This window comes from Brachyistius frenatus, unplaced genomic scaffold, assembly GCF_029030835.1.
Source record: "Brachyistius frenatus isolate BFR_SWC_R1_liver_20210118 unplaced genomic scaffold, ASM2903083v1 Contig_270, whole genome shotgun sequence".
Lineage (NCBI taxonomy): Eukaryota > Metazoa > Chordata > Actinopteri > Embiotocidae > Brachyistius > Brachyistius frenatus.
The window spans coordinates 1,930-21,833 of NW_027210869.1; the positions used below are offsets into that span (position 1 = coordinate 1,930).

Here is a 19,904-nt window from a genome sequence, read left to right on the forward strand (position 1 = left end):
GCATAGAGTTTGGCAAAAAACACATGAAGGACTCCCAGACTATGAGAAATAAGATTCTCTGGTCTGATGAGACCAAGATTGAACTTTTTGGCGTTAATTCTAAGCGGTATGTGTGGAGAAAACCAGGCACTGCTCATCACCTGCCCAATACAATCCCAACAGTGAAACATGGTGGTGGCAGCATCATGCTATGGGGGTGTTTTTCAGCTGCAGGGACAGGACGACCGGTTGCAATTGAAGGAAAGATGAATGCGGCCAAGTACAGAGATATCCTGGAAGAAAACCTCTTCCAGAGTGCTCTGGACCTCAGACTGGGCCGAAGGTTCACCTTCCAACAAGACAATGACCCGAAGCACACAGCTAAAATAACAAAGGAGTGGCTTCAGGAACAACTCTGTGACCATTCTTGACTGGCCCAGCCAGAGCCCTGACCTAAACCCAATGGAGCATCTCTGGAGAGACCTGAAAATGGCTGTCCACCAACGTTCACCATCCAACCTGACGGAACTGGAGAGGATCTGCAAGGAAGAATGGCAGAGGATCCCCAAATCCAGGTGTGAAAAGCTTGTTGCATCATTCCCAAGAAGACTCATGGCTGTACGAGCTCAAAAGGGTGCTTCTACTCAATACTGAGCAAAGGGTCTGAATACTTATGACCATGTGATATTTCAGTTTTTCTTTTTTAATAAATTTGCACAAATTTCTACATTTCTGTTTTTTTCTGTCAAGATGGGGTGCTGAGTGTACATTAATGAGAAATAAAATGAACTTTTTTGATTTTAGCAAATGGCTGCAATGAAACAAAGAGTGAAAAATTTAAAGGGGTCTGAATACTTTCCGTACCCACTGTAATTTAGACGACATGCTATAGTATGACTTTTTTTTACATATTTCAGACGACATGCTATAGTATGACTTTTTTCCATATTTTGGACGACATGCTACAGTGACTTTTTTTTCCATATTTTGGACAACATTACGACTTTATTATGAGTTTTATTAAAAAAAAAAAAAAATCATATTTCGTATGACATGCTATAGTATGACTTTTATTTCACATATTTGGATGACATGCTATAGTATGACCTTTTTTTTTTTTTTCATATTTCGGACGATCATATAGTCGGACGACCATATACTATGTGTTTTCGGAACAAATGCTATGTGTGGTAATTTGTACTGAACTTTCAATCGAGAAAAGAAAGTTGCAGTAGATCGAAAATATACAGAAAGCTTATTATTTTCGTTTTGCTAGGTGCTTTCTCTTTCTGCACTGGCACAATGGAGCCCCTTCACGACAGCATATCAGTGCAGAACATGCTGGACACCATCACAGATGCCCTCATACATCATATCAGCCAATCAGGATCCTCGCCTCAGCAGCAGTCAAGACGGCAGGCCCAGCTGCTGCTCCTGCTTTCACACATCAGGCACATGAGGTAAAGCTGAATTACAAAGGATTTCTTTATTTATTTTATTTTTTGGTACCACATTAAAAGTAATTTGATTTAGACATATTCCTCTAACAGACATGTTTAAATAATCCTAAAATGATTCCTTAAAGCTGGCAGTATAAATGCTTTCAAAGGGTGACAGTGGTTTTTATAGAGCTGTAAATGATTGTATTATTTTATTGTATTTTTTATTTTATTTTATGATTTTTGTGTCATCAGAAAGGCAGGTTTTTTGTCTCATCTCCAGACATCAAAGTTACTACAATCTACTGATGGTTTATCAAGTAAATCTCATTATAACTCACAATAGATTTATTTAGTGCAAAAAGTTGTTTTTTTTAACAGATGCTGAAAGGATAGCTGTGGTGATATTCTGTATTTTTCTTATTGTCAACAAATGACATGTAGACAACAAGTCAATATGAATTGATCCTAACAATAAGTATTGTCTGAGTAGCAAAAGCCTGATGTAACTTAGTTCTGCCTTCAATATTGAACAAAATCGATTAAAAAACGCATCAATCAGCCACACCACTGCACCAAGTGTTGTTTCCTCATCACAGTGAACTCTATAGTTTCTTTGGAGTCAGTCCCAAATACACTGTTCTGCTGCCCTAAAAGTATCAGTGGAGTTTTTGATCACCAGTACTACCTGTTTTCTTATATAATGGACTCGAGGATGCATTTGTATGCGCTGGTGCATGCAGGTTGGTGATATCTAATGTAAATTTGTTTGTCTACATAGAGCATCTCATTAAAGTGCTGAATATGTATTAATCTTTGACAAGAAACAGTCCCAAAGAAATTCAGTATTGACTTCTGTTCAAGTAACTACAGACCAGCTGCTTTATGAAATTGCTGAGCCTTTGCCTTTTTAAATTTTCTTGTCCTAAGTAGAAAATAAATCTGCTTAAAGCTGAGTGATACATGCAATGAAGGGAAGTCAGAAGGTAAATAGACAGACTAACACCATGTTCGTTCTGGTTGTTTTATTAGATTTTTAGAATTACATGATTAAAAAAATAAGAAAACACCAGCTTTATAACATTCAAAGTGCTTAGCAAGATAATTTTCCACAGAGAAAGCATAAGCAACTAAAGGGGTGAAAAAAGAGAAACATTAAGCTGTGTTGCTCAAGAACAACCAGAAGGTGTTGACACACAGCATTGTGAAATCTAACAGAAAGCAGAAAGCAGTTTGAAGTTTTGTGATTCCTCATCTCCCTTTTGTTTTCTCTTCCTGCAGCAACAAAGGCATGGAGCACCTCTACAGCATGAAGTGCAAGAACAAAGTGCCTCTGTACGACCTGCTGCTGGAGATGCTGGACGCTCACCGCCTCCACCGCCCAGTCAGATCAGCTCAGTCCTGGTCCGTAGCTGACAGAGACCCTCCCTCCACCAGCGGCGGCGGCGGCGGCAGCTTCTCCTCCTCTGCTGGTTCCGGTTCAGGACCTCGAGTCAGCCACGAGAACCTGAGCAGAGCCCCCTCAGGTCCGAGTGTCCTGCACTACGGAGGGTCCAGGTCTGACTGCACCCACATCCTATGAGACAAAGCGCAACAAGCAACATGTGAAGGTCAAAAGTTCTTGTTACGGATGGATGATGTGTGGGATGATGGGACTGAAAGGTAAAGGTTACATTTGAATTCATTTCAGTCGACAATTATTTATAGATGATGATTCTGTAGCCGTTTAGGGAGAAACTTCTCGTCTGACCTGCTCCAACTCACCACAATCTGAGCTTCAATCTTCTACGCTGCCTTTCATAATATCTGTGATTCTGACTCAGTCAGCTTTTCAGTACTGCTTATTATTTCCAAAACAGTAGGTGTTAGGTGCTATTGTGGCACGCTGGTAGCCGCGGTGATTTCAAAAGCAGCTAAAATTTGCATTTATTCGCCTCGACCAAAGTGCACTTCCTCTTGAATTTAAGGAGCTTATGGGCATTTGTTTGACTTTTGCATATAAAGGATGGTGCCACACTAACTAATGATAGGACTGGTCAAAATGAAGGTGCAAATTATTTTGTCTTTAAATTCCAACATTATTAAAGACTAAACATCAGGTTTTGTGTGCGCGCACAATTTTAAAGTTGATATATTTGAGAAAACTTTTTTTTTTCTTCCGTAAACACATTTGGAAATGAGCAGTGCTGGAGGTAATATCTGTTTAACATCTGTGAATTTTTGAATGGCTAAAAATTGTACGATCGAATCAGAGAGCACCGATTTCATAAAGAAGGAAGTCAAGCTTTATTGTTGGGTAACTTCAGGTTATCCACAGCTCTTTGTGCACTGGAGGTTTGTTCTCTAAGCTTACTTGCACCAATTTTTATTCTGAATTTGTTGTGTTAAATATGAGTGTGTGTATGAGTGTGTGTGTGTGTGTGTGTGTGTGTGTGTGTGTGTGTGCGTGCGTGTGTGTGTGTGTGTGTGTGTGTGTGTGTTTAGCAGAGAGACTGCAGGATAGAGACAGAGAGCATCTGAGGCAGAGAGCTGAGCGACTCCCCAAGCTGACTTGATGCAAAGATTTTTGTCTTGATGCAGTTGTTCAACATTTCAGCCACATCGAAGCTTCAAACTTGTGATTATTTATCCACCGATTCAGTGATTTCATGTTTGGCTGGATTTAGGCCTCCAAAAAACAAATGTAATGTAGCACTGCCATCGTTTTTATTTCTGAATTGGATCCAGCTAAAGAAAGACGCCATGTGACATGGAAGTGCTCAGATCTTTTCTTTGTTGCTCTACATTCAATACTAGTGTGACTGCTTGGCTTCTAAGTCGTTCCCAGGACCCAAAGTGACCAAATCAAATAGTTTTTTTTCTGCCTGATCACCAGACAAACGCGTCCCACCGCTGAGTTCCTTTTACATCAGAAAAAAACGGGGACCACCTTGAAGAATTTAACACTTATAAGGATATTTTAGTGGGAAGATTCAGATAGGAATGTAACTATACAAAAAAATATATAATTTGGAAAAAATGATGACAACTCACTCCCCAGTAAGTTAACGCAGGCTCCTTTTCTTCTCATTGCTTCAAAATATTTTAGCAAAACCACAAATGATTAAATTATGAGCCATTAAAACGTACAGTAGATCGTGGTTCTCAGTCGAGGGTTAAAATTAGCCTTTACTTTTGTGAAATTGTAACTTGCATTAGACTAATCTAAGAGCAAATCATAGACTAATCTACCACTAAACACCAGTCTAAATATGACCGCTGGCTCAAACGTAGCAGAGACAGATTCCAGTTCTGAAAGAGCAGGCGTGAGTGTTTCAAGTGCATCCACTTCCTCCCTAACTGAACTCGGAGCTCACCAGAAAGCCATCTCTTCCTGTTACTTTCTTCTTCTAAAGGAAATGCTTGAAGCACCCGGCTTCCAGGAAACTGTCACTCAACCTGTGAAACGCTGCTTTCTCTTTGTCTGTAATCAAATCCACATCCGTTCACTTACACAGTCTAAATTCTGAGACTGAGATGAGGCCGTGTTTGATATTTTAGCTTAATAAATTCATGGTTCTATAGTTACGTTTTTCTGTTATGCGACAACATTTTTGTCGGGATTCTCACGTCGTCAGTGAGTCTGACTTGTGCCTCTATAAACCACCGTAAAGGATCAAAAACTTTGGATTTGGCCACTTAAGCTGTAAATCCAGCCAAACATAACTCGACTGTCATTTGTTTACTGTGCATATAAATAAAAGCATCAATCAAGAAAATCTTGTTCATCATTGCGTTTGTCCTGAAATCAAGTGTTAGAATACACAGCAGTAAATACTTCATGTTTTATTATTTGCAAAGAGTATTCTTCATGAAGTTGGCATTAGCAAACTGTACATACATAAATAACCATTTTTATATTTCATTTTTTTACAGATTCTGTTTTAACAACGCTGTGATTCGGATGTCTGATCAGCGCAGAATAATTATCGCAGTTATTACAAAGCACACGAGTTCATGTCACAGCCATCTACTAAAACACTACCAGTGATTGTTTGGCTTTCTTAAAAGCAGGGAACTTTCAAGTGCATGCTCAAACAGAAGGATAAAAAAATAACGACCTGTATTTAAAGGCATTTCAAACAATAATATACAAATCGGTTGAGAGCTCAGATTTTCTCATATTTGCCCCAGTAGATTAAATACTGAAAATAAAAACAGTAATACAAGCCTTGGCTTTTGGGGGAAAGAAGTCGGCCATGTTGGCTGGAGGGCTTCAGTGCAGTACCTTCAACAGTGCTCACGTCAGTGCTGTAAAGTTCAGGCTTTAGCTTTAACATCATAGAAATACTTCATTTCCAAAATCAAGCAGGTTCTTTTGAAACATGTAAAAAAAAGAAAAAGAAGCCGCACGGCATCCTTCAGAAAGTTCTCCTGTTTCAGTCAGTTTGTCTGAGTAGATCTTCAAATGTGTCTCTTCACACCTACGACTGAATGATTGCTACTCAAACTGCAGCTCTACTCTACAATTTACAATATCCCACACTCGAGGTGGGGCTTCAGCTTCATCAATGCTAACAATCTATTAACTGATTGAACACTAAATAAATAGTAGCAGCACTGGATATCATGGACAAAAAGCACAGTTGACTTTGGCTCCCAACATACAGTATATAAATAGTGCTTTGTTTTTCAATGCTTTCACAGGTTTCTTAAGAAACCTTAAAAAATAATATACACTTTTAAGTTAAAATAACATGAGACGTTTGGACAGGGGAGGAGGGGTCTCCAGGTGAAGGTCCGCTTTAGTCTGAGAGTGTTTTTCTGAAAGGATCGAGGTGAGTTTTTAGGAGAGTGGGTGTGCAACGAGGGAAGTCTTCATATCACCTCTGAATCACTTCATAATGCAAGTCGCTCCCCAGCAGGGGGGGAGCTTGTTGCTTTGGGGCACAGGGTGAAGAGGAAACATTCACAGGAGTCAGCAGAGCAAAGCAGTAGGTAGATATAAAAAATTAAAATTAAAACTTAAAAAAATCAGCTGCTCCTCATATGGGCGGAGGTCCATTGGTGTAGCGCAGCATGGGATGGAAGGAGCGGGCAAAGTTGTTGGCGTGGTGGCAGCTGTAGTCCTCCTCCGTCATGGGCACCAGGCAAGCCAGGCCGATGAGGAGGAGGAGGAGCAAGTGGACGGGCAGCGCAGCCCTGAACACCCGCAGCAGGAAGGACTGGTCCTTTGAAGAGGACGGGGAGGACGAGGAGGACAAGGAGGCGCCGTCTGGGAAGTCAAAACGGGAGGAAACGCAGCCAGCGGCGCCTGGTGATCTGCTCCGGCTGCAGGAAGACCCAGACAGAAGTTAAACACAGCAGAGATCAGACACAAGCTCACTAGTATTTGCAAATCACTGCAGTGTTGTAAAACCCGTCATAATATTCAGGTTTGTATGCTCGTCTATACAGTGAAAAATGCTCCAACTTTATGGGATTTAAAGTTGATCAAGAAGACTTATTAGTGCTTGGGGTGTAGTTTACATCCTCAGACATACTATCAGTGGAAGGCATGTGAAGACAAAATCTGTATTTTTCTGATTGACAAGCTGGAATGATTTTCTATTCACTGTAATTGATCTACAAGTTAAATACCTTTTGGTTTTGAGCTGTTAGTTGGAGAAAACGAGACGTGCATCTAAAAACATCATTCTGGCCTTTGAGGAACGTAATTACAACGTAATGTAAAGGGCATTTTTCACTATTTTCTGACATTTTATAGACCAAAGGATTCACTGAAAAAAAGTCCTCTACGGTCACACTAACATGTTTGCAAATACTGTTTTACTCATGTCTGGCAAAACAATGAACAAATACTGAAGAGGAAGGAAAGCAGAAGTCCAACACGGGGAGAGAGAGAGATCAAGAGAGTCAGAAAAACACATCAACCTGCACACACACACACACACACAAAACGGCCACTAAAACACATGTACAACCGAGATTTAACCGCGAACATTTGTAGATAGCCGGCTGTGGCTCACTGGGGGAGGAGGGGGAGGGAGGAGGGAGGGAGGGAGGGAGGGGACGGACGGACGACAGACACGCTTCGCCTTTAGAGCCGACTATGTGAGAGTTCAATGCCACGTATCACTCCAAACAGAAGCAGGAGAAATGCCAAAAAGCCTTTCTGGAGATTTCCGCTGCCAGAGCCAAGACTCAACGGGAGGAACAGTATGTTCTTCTCACTGCGACTCATCCTCGCTGAGGTTAAAGGAGGGTCAGACACGCTGACATCCCTGCAGCTCTGCTTCATTTAGTCCTCCTGCATCTCTATAAAACTGCAGCAGCGAGGAGGCATGTGCACATCATGCGAGTGCATTCATGTTTTAGGGTTGGATTATATAATTTGGGAAGCCCACGAGAATATGATAATCTCTGCTTCTCATACAAATGATGCTATCAGGGGAGAGCAAAGTTATTATTTTGTGCGACAGTACTAATGGCAAGACTGGTTTTGGCTGAGTCTGTTATTGTTTTAATGAAAATCATAGAAAGTGGAATAAGAAATGAGAGGAGAGTCAGAGGTGGGTGAGTTAGGAGGTCTGGAAAGGAAACGGAGGACAAAGTGGGAGTTAACGTAGGAGGAAAACCGGCAGGAGTTGATGCATCATATCCTGCTGAAAAACTATGAGGAGAATGAAACAGGAAGGAAACATGAGAAAGAAAAACAGAGCTGCAGAATTAACAGCTGTAGGGGGAGGTGGGGGTTCACTGGGAGTCAGATAATGCCATCTAGTGGGAGAGGAGGGTACTACAAAGTGACTCTGGGAGAGGAGAAGCAAAAACGTATGTATGACAGGGCAGTATTTCATGATGCCATTCAAAAAGCAGCAGGGCAAAGAGAAGCAGTGAAATAAAACATTTAAAGGAGAAAGGGAGCGGCCTGATGTAGGCGAGTCCCCACTCGTTTAAGAGCCGACAACGTGGTCTCTAGAATAAGGGAGGATCATGGAACGCCAGGTTAAAGCCTTTAAAAGCAATCAATGAGAAAGTCTGCAAATCAAAATCATCTAATAACCTCAGATCTTTCACTAAAACATGGTTGATTAGGATTATCTGATTTAGCTTGAATGCATAAAAATGAAGTTTCTAGTAGGTGTAGCTGTGGTTCCATTATCCTCCCGGGTTTCTAGAGTCCAGGAGAGAGGTACCTGTGGCGCGGGCCGCTCTCAGCGTGTCCTGGGTGGGTCTGACTACTTTTGCCTCGGGGCTGTACCACGTAATGAGCAGGGAGGGGTAAAAGAAAGAAAACAATGTTTCAGTCAAGGGCAAATAAAGGCAAAGCCTCAGATGAGAGAAAAACCAAATAACAAACAACATAAAGAGAGCCATAACATCGAAGAGTCATCAATAACCAAAGAGCAGCAACATAATCAGTGATGTGATTGACTTTCAGAACCAAGAAATCTGGCTTCTCAATAATAAATCCTGTTCAAAGAAACTCACAAAATTAAACTGTTATTTACAGTAAAACTAAGTTTCTTTTCATGCATGTATTCCAAAATTATAAAATCAATTAAGTCATTATCGAACATTTTTTTTATCATGGTGAAACGAAAAGCCAGGTTTTCTTGTAATTTTTGGCAGATCAATGTGGTGTCGGGCAGCAAAAACATCTCAGAGGGGAGGTGGGGAGGGGTCAACATTTTTATCATGTAAATGTTAGCAGAGCACTTGGAAAATGGAAACACATTTTATACAGTTAAAATAAAGGGGAGGGAATATCTATCTAATGGGGGAAAATAATGGAGTATGCAGAAACAGGAAGGTGATGATATTTAGCTGTAGAGCACATAGACTAACTCCCCCTACTGGACGTTATGAGGAATAACATTACCAGTCGTTTGCGACTTTGGACGGTCACCTCTGATGCTGAACCAGCAGATCCACAGATTTCTGATTTGCAAATAGGTATTGGTAAGCAGCCCTGTGAATAAAACGTGATAACAGTCACTATAATAATCAGGTAAAAAGAAAAACTGCTGCTAACGGAGAGAAAGGTCTGACCTGCTGTGTGCCCACGGCCTCCAGTCTCCTCTCCAGCGACTCCAGGTCTGAGCTGACCTCCCTCTGGAGCAGCCTCAGCCTGTTCCAGATCACGTGAACCTTCTCCTGGGCCTCCAGACACTCGCTGCCGTGGGCTCGGGTCTGCTCCGAGGTCTGCGACTGCAGCAGCAGCGTCTGAGGTTTGGTGTTGACCAGCAGCTGAGCCGACAGGTCCTGAAGGGACGACACCTTCTGCTGCGAGTCCTGGAGCTCGTGCCTGATTTTCTGCGGGACGATCAAGAAGGCGGAGGTGCTTACTGGGTGTGTTCTCGTAGCTTTGCCTCTCAGAAGTCAGATGAACTCTCTCTTTAACTGCTTTGAGTCCTTTTCAGATTTGATGTTTTTAGTCAAGCGGTTGATCTGACTGGAAACCCAACGATACTACATCCCGCCCACCGACAGACACAAGCACCCTAGGTCTCAACTTCAGCTGCGCCTGACTTCGTCTGACTTGATGCTTGGCGAGAGCTGCCGGTGGCTGCGGGGGAGGAGTATAAAAAAAAAGCTGCCGTCGAGTCGGACAACTTGGGTGCATTTGTCACATGATATTAAAATCTCGCAGGAGCGAGGCGGCTACAGCTGCTCTCCTCCGGCTGCAACGGCGGAGAACCTCCTCTGTGACGACACTACTTTATCCTGATAGGTTTAGAGCTTCACCGACACGCATGACGTGACGTCTGTTTTTATTCTAAGACCTTCAGAGCAGTTGTCACTTGTAGTTATCTCTCCTAATTTATTGATCTGCTCCTTCTGCAGCTCAGGTTTGACAGGCTGAGCAAGAAAGCTGTAAAAATAGGTTGTTTCTATTAAACATATTTAGATTAAATTTAACAAAAAATGTACAGACCAGACAGTTTACATCATTGTCAACTCACCAGTCTGAAACATTTACACTTATAGCGTAAAATACAAATGCGTGTCATTTTAAAGTCATTTTGATCCTGTGGTTGACAACGGATTTGTTTTGTAATGCTATTTTACATTGAAGTCTACAGAGAGAGTCATTTGTTTTCCCCCAAAATAGGTCTGCTGTACACATAGCGAGTATTAAACCAGACGTACCATCAGTGTTTTGTGATGAGCTCGTAATGTTTCACGATTTGCTTTGTGAGGGATGGGCACCACCTCGTTCCTCCTGCGGTCGATGTTCTCCAGCCACAGCAGCAGACCGTGGCTCATCTCATGGAACTCCTGAAAAAATATGACTTCTTTTAAGCTTTGTTTTAAATAAAATACGACTGTCTGTTACCCTCACTTTTGTTTCTTTCCTATTTTTTCATTTTTTGGCAGGAAGTTGTTATGAACAAAGGATGAACAAAGACATATCTTCAGTGTTTAAATATTTCTCATAAAGGGAAACTGTGCAGAAAAAAAAAATAGATTATATAAAGACAGACTTTTACACACTGACCTGTAGAATGTACTTCTGAAATATATATATGACCTTTAAAATTGTCTTTGTTACACATTACTTGATAAGATTATACATAAAGCATGTGTAATAAATTGTACACACTTATATGCAAAGAAACATTCCTGTTATGTTATTATTTTGTGAGGTGCAGGTTCAAATTAAAACCCGTTCTCATTATTTTGCAGCCTGTCTTGGATCGTGTGTTGCCAGTACCTGGCACTGCATCAATGCCCTCTGCAGCTCTTCCCTCCAGTCCTCCAGAGAGGCACCGAGCCGGTCCCAGCGTGAGTTCATCTCTTTCAGCCCGTCCCTCAGCGCCCACGCCTCCTCAGAGTCGGGCTCTGATTGGAGGAAGTCTGCGCTGCTCAGGTTGATGGACAGGACCTCTGACTTGTGGGCGTCCATCCCTTTCTGCAGCTCCTGAAGGACAACAAGTTGCATTATTCATCTCAGCATCTACACATGCGGGTCAAGATATTATTTATAATGCCGGTGAACCATGAAGCAGGCCAGACTTTATGATGCTACGAGATAGAGGGAGCTGTGAACAGATGAGGTGTCATCAGGCAGGAGTGCAGCAGGATTAGAAGGAGGTGGCTTGGACACAGTATATGTAGGTTATTTATCATCAGAAGAGTGTATTTATAGAGCAGTAAAATCTGCTGGACCAGATACTGAGGTGTGAGTGTTAGTGGGTCAAATTACTGCAGACTAACTTTCTGTACTGTCCCTGTTAATACACTGTACCAGGACTGACGCGGAGAGGAAACACGTGTGTACAAGCTGAAGATGAGAAAAACGCTCAATCTGATTTTTACAGTCTCAAAATGCAAGAAATAAGTATATAAATTGTTCATAAAAACTCGTAAAAAAGATTCATCTGATTAGATTTTGTCCAACAATTAGATTTAGATGTCACCAAAAACCTTCAATTACATTTCAGTAGAAAATCCTTTTTTTATATATATATATATATATATATTTTTTTTTAATGGTTTTCAGACACACAGTATACAAACCTTGAGCTTCTTGATTCTCTGCTGGATGGTCTGTATGTCGGTGCTGAGGTCGAGCCCTCGCAGCTGGCTGAGTTCGGCCTCTGACTGACCCAACCAGGCCCGCATGGTCTGCAGATCTGAGATCAGCTGCTGCCACTGCTGCAGGTTCTGTTCGTGTCTGTTCTGCTCGCTCAGAGACTGAGCCTGGATCAGCTCCCAGCGCTCGATCACACCTGGAGGCCACAGAGGAGATCATGTAACACAGCTCACACAGTATTTAGAGTCAATAGTGTGTGTGTGTGTGTGTGTGTGTGTGTGTGTGTGTGTGTGTGTGTGTGTGTGTGTGTGTGTGTGTGTGTGTGTGTAACTGACCTGCGCTCTGCATGTCTGTGCTGGTGGGGTTGGTGAGTCCCGGCATGTCGTCCTCGTCTTCGGTCAGCTCTCCCTCTGCTCTCTTCACTGCATCTATACTGCCCCGACACTCTCCCATCAGACGCATCTGGGAGGATAAAACCAGTTACATATATTTTTGGTATTTAGTTCTCATTATAAAGACTAGAATTATGTTCATGAATCAACATTTCAGATATTATTGAAAACGCAGGTGCAGATTAAGACAAAATCCTCTACGCATGTTGCAAAAATTAATTTATGAGGCTTGATAACATTGAATTATGAATACAGTTTCTACTTAAGGCTTAAGCACATCAATAACTGATCTTTTCGAAACCTAAATGGCCCAAACCCCCAGCAGTATGGAAGATCTATATCTAATAATCATTATAAGCCAAACAATTACATTCTTAATTGATTATTATAAAATAAAAAGATATCATAGATATCCTCTATGCTTATCAAATTAGTTTGCTTTAAGTTACCAAATTGGATTCTTTAATAATTTTTGCATTTGTAAATTAAAATGCTTTGACAAAACTTTAAGACTGTGACGAATGGTACACACAAATGTGTACCGTGAGCCACAATAACACAACAAGTAACCATTGATTAATTAAATGGAAAGATTTTATTAAATGTGTAATTCCAAATGACCATGTTATACTTAAGAAATGTATTAAGCACGATGTGATTCTCACTCGTGAGGTGATTTCAGACAGCAGAGAAAACACAAGGAAGACTCACGTAGCCCATGTATGTGGAGTCGACGTCGGGGCTGGAGCGGTTGACGGTGGCCTCTCTCTGCTGCAGGTGATACCGTCCTGCATCCAGAGCCTGATCCAGTTGTCTCAGACTGGCTTCCAGCTGGCCCGGCTCACCTGAACACAGAGCACACGGACGTTGTAGAAAACTAGAGGGGCCAAATGTTTCGATGACAAGAGTTTTTGTCAGCATGCTGTTGATGATGATGCATTACGTCTTAGAAGCAGCAGACAGAAAAACAGAAATCAGGTATTCACACATTAATAGTATTAGATGTGACAGGAATGAGGAAAAAAAAACACATCAAACACAAGACTGAAAACGCGATGGTTACGAAGTGAGCGAGGCCTCAGCATGCAGTGGTGTCATCTTTGCATGCAGCTACACAGAGATGGTGGGACATCAGCCTGAATGATGCCTCATAGTGAGTGAACGTCTATTAAAAAAAGCGTGATTTAGTTGGAGATGATGGCATGCTCATCTAACTCGGGCTGTTTCCTACCAGAGGACGATTTCAATGTGTTCTCAGTCAGTTTTATATAGGCCTCTGGGCTCTCTGGGATAACTACATCTGAGAAGACAGAGATACAACATACACTATTTATAACGGAGGCATGATCAAATGTGATATCTGTGATAATCTAAAATGATTTGGCAAAGAGTTGGCACTGATGCCAGATCTGAATGTTTACCTCGGAGATCGTATTCGGTTCTCTCTTTGAATTTTGTTTGCATTTTATTTTGCTGTTACTTGTGTGGAATTTTCTGGAGAGGATTTTATACTTTTTCTCATCAAGGCAGAGCAGTGCTGTGTTAATTTACTGTTTTAAAATGTCAGACACTGAGACTAACTGGCACCAGCTCTATAGAAATAACAGAACTTCATTTGAATAGTGACATTTAAATAAATGACACAATAAATGTTTGCTTTAAACAATTCCACAGCAATAAGTTTTACAATCACGTTACAAAACAGGAAATACACATTTGTTTCTGTGTTTTTATATTTTTCAAGAGGCAGATTGAGTGTTGTGTCTTCTTTCACACTTTGGAAATAAGAACTACTGAATATTTCCTCAGCACTAAGAGCTGTCTGAGCATCTGGTCAATTCTGTTCAACCAAAATCTGAGAACACATCAATTACATTATAAACAAATACAAATTGAGCCAAATAATCAAATGACAGCATTTGTACACTCACAAAATGTGATCTCATCTCATACATAACACCGTTAACACTCTAATAGTGTCCAAAGAAATTAACTGGAAAGAGAGATGTAATCTGGTACTTATTACAGGGAAAATAGGAATTATCCTAAAAAAAAAAGTACTCGGTATAAACCAGAATAAATATGAAATTATCACTCATTAATTGATGGAATCATCAACAGTCCTTCATATATGTTGAATTCTGTGCTTGCCTGTAGACAAAAACACTGTTGTATATTAGAATATGTATATTAGAAAATGATGAACCTGAAACAACGTGTTTACAAAACATCCTCTAGTTGAATCCAAAAGAAGTCGGTAAAAATCCCTTAAACCAGTCATCCATCATGAATGAAGTAAAGTGGGACCAACCTGACAGCACCGTGGCAGCCGTCCTCAGATACTCATCCCCTTCCTCTTGCCCCCGGCTCCTCTCCCCATGGCCTCGTCCTCCGGGACTCTCCAGACCTCTGCTCAGGTCGTAGTCGTGGTCCCACTCTAACGGGATGGAGTCCACGCTGGCCGGGGTGTCGCGGCCCGAGCGGTCGGCCCGGACGACGGTGGTCGTGCCCGAGGCCGGACGGCTGGACGCCCGCGGCAACGAGGAGTCGCCCCACTGCAGCTCGCCGAGGTCTCCTCCGTCCTCCATGTCCAGTTCTCTGTCCGAACCATCGAGCTCGTCATCCACCAGCTTGGAGAGACAGACGGGAAAATGTTGGATGCAGAAAGGGAGGAGAGCAAGCCAGTAGGGAGAAGCAGAATACGCACATGTGCATGTGTATTGCACACACTGCTAACATACTAACATGGGATTGAGTGCCTCCTATCCCAAACCAGCTGTCTGACACGTTTTTACCATGTCAGAGGTTGTCAGAAATTGTTGTAATGTGTTTATGGAGTGCCTTCGGGTCCTCGCAGTGAGGAGGAGCGCCATTTACAAATGCAATAAACACTTGGTATGTGTGGTGTATGCGTGTCTTTACTCACGGGCAGTCTTGTGAGTTTCTTGTAGTATCTGTCCACTCGTCCGAAGACCTCCTGACAGTATCTCTGCAGCTCCTCCAGCTCCTCCTCGATGACGGCTGCGTCCAGAGGTTCGCTCTTTTCAATCAGAGCTTCGCCATGTCTGAACACCAGGTCGAGCTTCCCCGTGTTCAGGTAGATCTCCTGCTGAAACGCCTACACAAACACATATTTAACCGTTAACGTGTTGTTGTGTTTTTAAGAAATGTATTTTTCAACTTATGTAGCCAATAAAATAACAGCGGAATTCAATTAGAGTCCGTCTTACCCTGAGCTGTTTAATCTTAGCCTGGATGTCACACTCAGAGAAGTGCTCTATGTTGGTGAGCTGGAGGTCCATCTCAGTCAGCCACACCAGGATGCTGTCTCGTGCCGTCTCAAACTCCTCCCGCTGGCTGATGAAGTGCTGCATGAACAGAAGGAGACAGACAAACAGCCATGTTTGATTTCTTTTTACAATTTCAAAATAACTAGCTTGTTTTGTTTCTTACAAAATTCGGTGTAAATGCTACCTTGAGTCTGCGCAGGATGGCCGCCACCCTCTTCTGCAGGTTGTCCCATCGCCTGTTCCCATCATGCACCATTTCTCGGAGGCGGCAGGAGGAGTCGGTGCGGTTCTCCCGGGCCAGGCGACGGTACTGCTTGTTGATGAGTTCCAGCTGGGTCAGGCATTCCTGCACCTGACGCTGGAAAGCCTGCGACAAAACACACAAATAAACACATATAATTACTGCAGATAGGATATATAGAGCACACGGTACGTATATAAGGATTCTAGTATTAACATTTTCACATAGATAATGAAGTCTGGAGCAAAAATGTATAAATGCTAATCTACCCTACAGCAGCTGCATGATTGGTCGTTACATTTCAAAACCTAAAATCCTAAAACTCTGTTTCTAGTCAGGCACAAGGCAGGCAGAAGGCGAAGAAGAGGCCCTGGTGAGACAATCAGCCAGCAGGAATGCAAAGTGATGGACTGCAGCAGCTGAGCAAACCAGTGGGAACGAGTTTCTGCAACATGACACGCCTCTCACAGCCTGCAGGGACTGTCTGTGTCTAGACTTTCTCTATATTTTGTCTGGCAGGAATCTTTTAAAAACGTTTGAGTATGCACATGTGAAAACATCACATTCACCTACATATACACTGTATGCATACTAATAAATGTTGAACAGACCCACCTCAAACTTCTTGAGCTCCTCTTTAGCGATGGTGTAGAGAACTCCAGAGGAGTTAGGCAGAGCTGCTGTTTTTTCTGAGGTCTTCAGCCAATCCTCAAACCTGTAGTAATCATCCAGAAACTTCTGCCACAACCGCCACGTCTCCTCAATCCTGCAAGGAGAAAAGTTAAGATTAGAGAGGAGCAATGTCATCGCCAGGTATTCTAAAATATGCACACATGACTGTGTTATTATTATCAGACGCAGCAGCCGTTTTAAACTTCAGCAGATCATCCTATTGGTTGATACTTGCAGTTCAGGGCACATTTGGCCAAATATCAGTCAAACAACACACAAACAAAGGTCATCTGAAGGTATGTTTCCAAAGCTGGCCGATGGTGCGTTTGAATTTCACCACCAGATCATCTCAGAAAATCTACAATAATGTGAAGACAGCCGATTAGGCAGAATTGATCCAAAAAGCACTGACTTGAGCCTCCTCTCCATGGACGTGGCACAGATGTTCCTCCAGCGTCTGTCCAGCCCTCTGGTCGTCTGCTGGATGGAGTCACACTCTGTCTCTGTGGAGCAGGCATCGCAGTCGTGGAGCAGGACCTCACACAGGTTCAACACTGACGCCACCCCTGTGCTGTGTTTCTCTATGTCTCTCTGCAGCTCCTGGAAAACATTCAGAACAATACTTCAGAATAATCAGCATTCTCTTAATGTTGCTTGACGTTTTTCTAGTCCTTCTTTATGGCTTTGCTTAAAACTGTTTATGTTTAATGATAGAAAATAGCCTCTTTTCATGTAGTATAAAGTAGGAACACAGTCGCCCTGCTAAACTACAGTAAATCTGTAAGCTAACTCTGCAGCTCTGGAGAGGAAAGAGGTCAGTGGGGTCTCAGAGTCCAGTCCAGATTTAGAGCAGCATCTTGGCAGAGGGAAGTCTATCGATACCGACAGTGGCATGGCTTTAAACACACAGCTAGAGATGTTTACATGAGTCATGCTTTGACTTCCTCATGTGCTTCGGTGTCACTCATTTTCCGCCAACTCAGTTTGAGTCATTTGGTCTGGCTGTAGCTTAATCTTCACTAAAAATAGTCACAATTTGCATATCTGTGACATCTGAATGTGCATTCAATAAGGCCTGTAAACACACCAATAAACCCGTCTGCATGTGTAACTCACGGTGTGTGTGCGCGGTCTCTTGCCTGCTGCTGGTTGAGTTTCCTCTGAATCTCCCGGTCGTCGCAGGTGTCGTACACGATGGGTCGGGACAGCTCGGTCTCGATGTGAGCGAGCCAGGAGCGCAGGCTGCTCATGTTTTTATCTAGCTGCTGCACGGCCACCAGGGTCTCCCTCAACTTCTTCACCCTGTTGCAGAAACAACGTCAGAGAGGAAGTCAGCGTCAAAACGTGGGACAGATGCAAACAGTAGAGTTTACTCAGTCTGTGTAACACAATACTATAAAACACACTGTCGACAAATACAAGTATATCCCAGCTGATATCAGTGCTGAAGGCATGAACATTAGTTGAAACGCGTGAAAATGTCAAATTATTTATTGTTTTTTTTAATTTTTACAGACTTGTAAATAATATAAACAACATGTAACCAACGGGAATCACTATAGAAACTATATATTGTAAACATGGGTCTGGTTATAAAGTAAAGAAATAAGAAAAAAATGGAAAATCAATATTTGGTTCCATACTGTGAGCACAAAATAACAAAGACTTCATAGATGTGCTGCTCAGCTAACAGACTAGAAGAGTAAACTGAGCATGAGGAGTTTTATTTCACATCTGAGCACATCTTTTTGATGGGAAGTGATGAAACCTCATGTGAACTCTACTTGACAACTGGGGACCATTTTGGATCCCTGTTGCCAAAGACATTTTCAAATAAATATACAAGCCAACATCCAACGTTCACAACAGTTTGTTCAGCAAGTGTGACATTCAGCGCCTCACCCTGCAAAGCAACGCAACTCTCACCAGGCAGACATGTTGAGAATTAAAGCAGCAGCCGTTCTTTGTTGCATAAAACCAAATAAAGCCCATAATCTTCTAAAAATAGACACATTCAGCAGGTCTCCCCCGCCTCACGTACACGTTATTATTAAAGGACTTGGTCCAGGGAAAGATGTTTATCACCTGCAGCTGTAACGTGCTGTGCATCAGGTGCTGCAAAGTATCAGCTGCACACCGCATCACACTACTCTTCAAGTCTGCTGTTGAGCATCCCACAGTGCAACATACTGCAGGACACAGCAGCTTGACTGTTTACACTATAGGGAAATATATTGTACAGCCTCACACATGATTGACTGCAAGCACAAGTCCTCGGAGAAATACACCCGGAAAATAATTTAAATCAATTAGCAAACATTTGGCTTCACTTGTACAAGGCTGCACAGCCTCACGGCATCAGGTCAGGTCAGATGTGATGCGAGTCAGATAATGATGCTATCAACACTACTGCTATTGTCTTCACAGTCTCGTGTTGTCGATCTCCTCCCACGGCTGGGAAAACTGGTTAGAACAACACTAAGGAAATCATTTTTAAACACCAGTTAAACCAGATCAGTGCTCATCATCAAACTTAAAAAAAAAAAAAAAGCAACATAAATTCTTAAGATCCTCCTGCCTGTTGACATCGCAGTCGCAGACGGGCAGATCCTCCTCGCTCGGGCATCCTGCCATATCATCTGTCCCTAAATCCAAAACCATGGGTGTGAAGAGTTCCCAAAGACACCGTGGACGTCAGGAAGTATTAGTGCGTTGATCCAAACACTCCCCTCTTTCGTCTGTGAGGTCCACATGGGACTTTCTCCAAACTGTGTCTGCATGGAGGGGGAGGGCCGGTAGGTAGTGGAGGGGAGGCACAGCTGTGACTTCTCAACAGTTGCTCTCCAAGGTTAAAAAAAGAGAACCCCAAACAGGCATGTGTTCATGTGTGTGTGTTAGTGTGTGTGTGTGTGTGTGTGTGTGTGTGTGTGTGTGTGTGTGTGTGTGTGTGTGTGTGTGTGTGTGTGTGTGTGTGTGTGTGTGTGTGTGTGTGTGTGTGTGTGTGCCTGAGAGTGACAAGTGCTGCTGTTTCTAAAAGGAGACTTACAGTCAGAGGCATGTGCTGCAGAGCTGGACTGTGTTGGTACATCAGACACCAAATTCCCCCAAAAGGGTGCTTGCAGAAGAATAGTAGTAAATCCTTGTTTCGACAAAAAAAATTAAAATTCCACAGACCATTGATGGATTTGTTTATAAGACAAAAACGCTGCAGAGATCTATAAATTACGAGGTGTTCTGGTCACTGTGTGACAGCAACAAACTGACTCCTTATTGTTTTTTAGTAAAGGGAGGATATACGGGACAAAGGGAGTGCAGCTGTCTGTTTGAGGTCAGAAACAGTCCTCCCCTTTTTCCCTCCTCCAGTAGAGT

At 42.5% G+C, this 19,904-nt stretch overlaps 2 protein-coding genes across 2 annotated transcripts in view; one reads left to right on the plus strand and one right to left on the minus strand.

Moving 5' to 3' along the window:
• The first annotated feature begins 1,251 nt into the window (after positions 1–1,251).
• LOC138634625 (estrogen receptor-like) lies at positions 1,252–5,167 on the plus strand. Its single transcript, XM_069721666.1, has 2 exons — positions 1,252–1,439; positions 2,700–5,167. The coding sequence occupies exons 1-2, from the start codon at positions 1,282–1,284 to the stop codon at positions 2,998–3,000; spliced, it is 459 nt and encodes a 152-aa protein (XP_069577767.1). The 5' UTR covers positions 1,252–1,281; the 3' UTR covers positions 3,001–5,167.
• Positions 5,168–5,228: 61 nt separating this feature from the next.
• Positions 5,229–19,904, minus strand: part of syne1a (spectrin repeat containing, nuclear envelope 1a) — a 119,801-nt gene continuing 105,125 nt past the window's right edge. The window contains 17 exon segments of the mRNA XM_069721665.1: positions 5,229–6,728; positions 8,597–8,655; positions 9,283–9,372; positions 9,453–9,716; positions 10,554–10,682; positions 11,119–11,325; positions 11,925–12,136; positions 12,276–12,402; positions 13,044–13,177; positions 13,564–13,632; positions 14,644–14,962; positions 15,259–15,450; positions 15,563–15,700; positions 15,807–15,989; positions 16,479–16,629; positions 16,948–17,135; positions 17,675–17,837. Of these exon segments, the coding sequence (XP_069577766.1) occupies positions 6,443–6,728; positions 8,597–8,655; positions 9,283–9,372; positions 9,453–9,716; positions 10,554–10,682; positions 11,119–11,325; positions 11,925–12,136; positions 12,276–12,402; positions 13,044–13,177; positions 13,564–13,632; positions 14,644–14,962; positions 15,259–15,450; positions 15,563–15,700; positions 15,807–15,989; positions 16,479–16,629; positions 16,948–17,135; positions 17,675–17,837 (2,911 nt within the window). The 3' untranslated portion in view covers positions 5,229–6,442.

Bases quoted from the DNA above. Each gene is read 5' to 3' on its own strand.
- LOC138634625 (XM_069721666.1), top strand. From the start codon at position 1,282: ATGGAGCCCCTTCACGACAGCATATCAGTGCAGAACATGCTGGACACC. The intron at 1,440-2,699 runs GTAAAGCTGAAT...CTCTTCCTGCAG, and splicing joins TCACACATCAGGCACATGAG to CAACAAAGGCATGGAGCACC.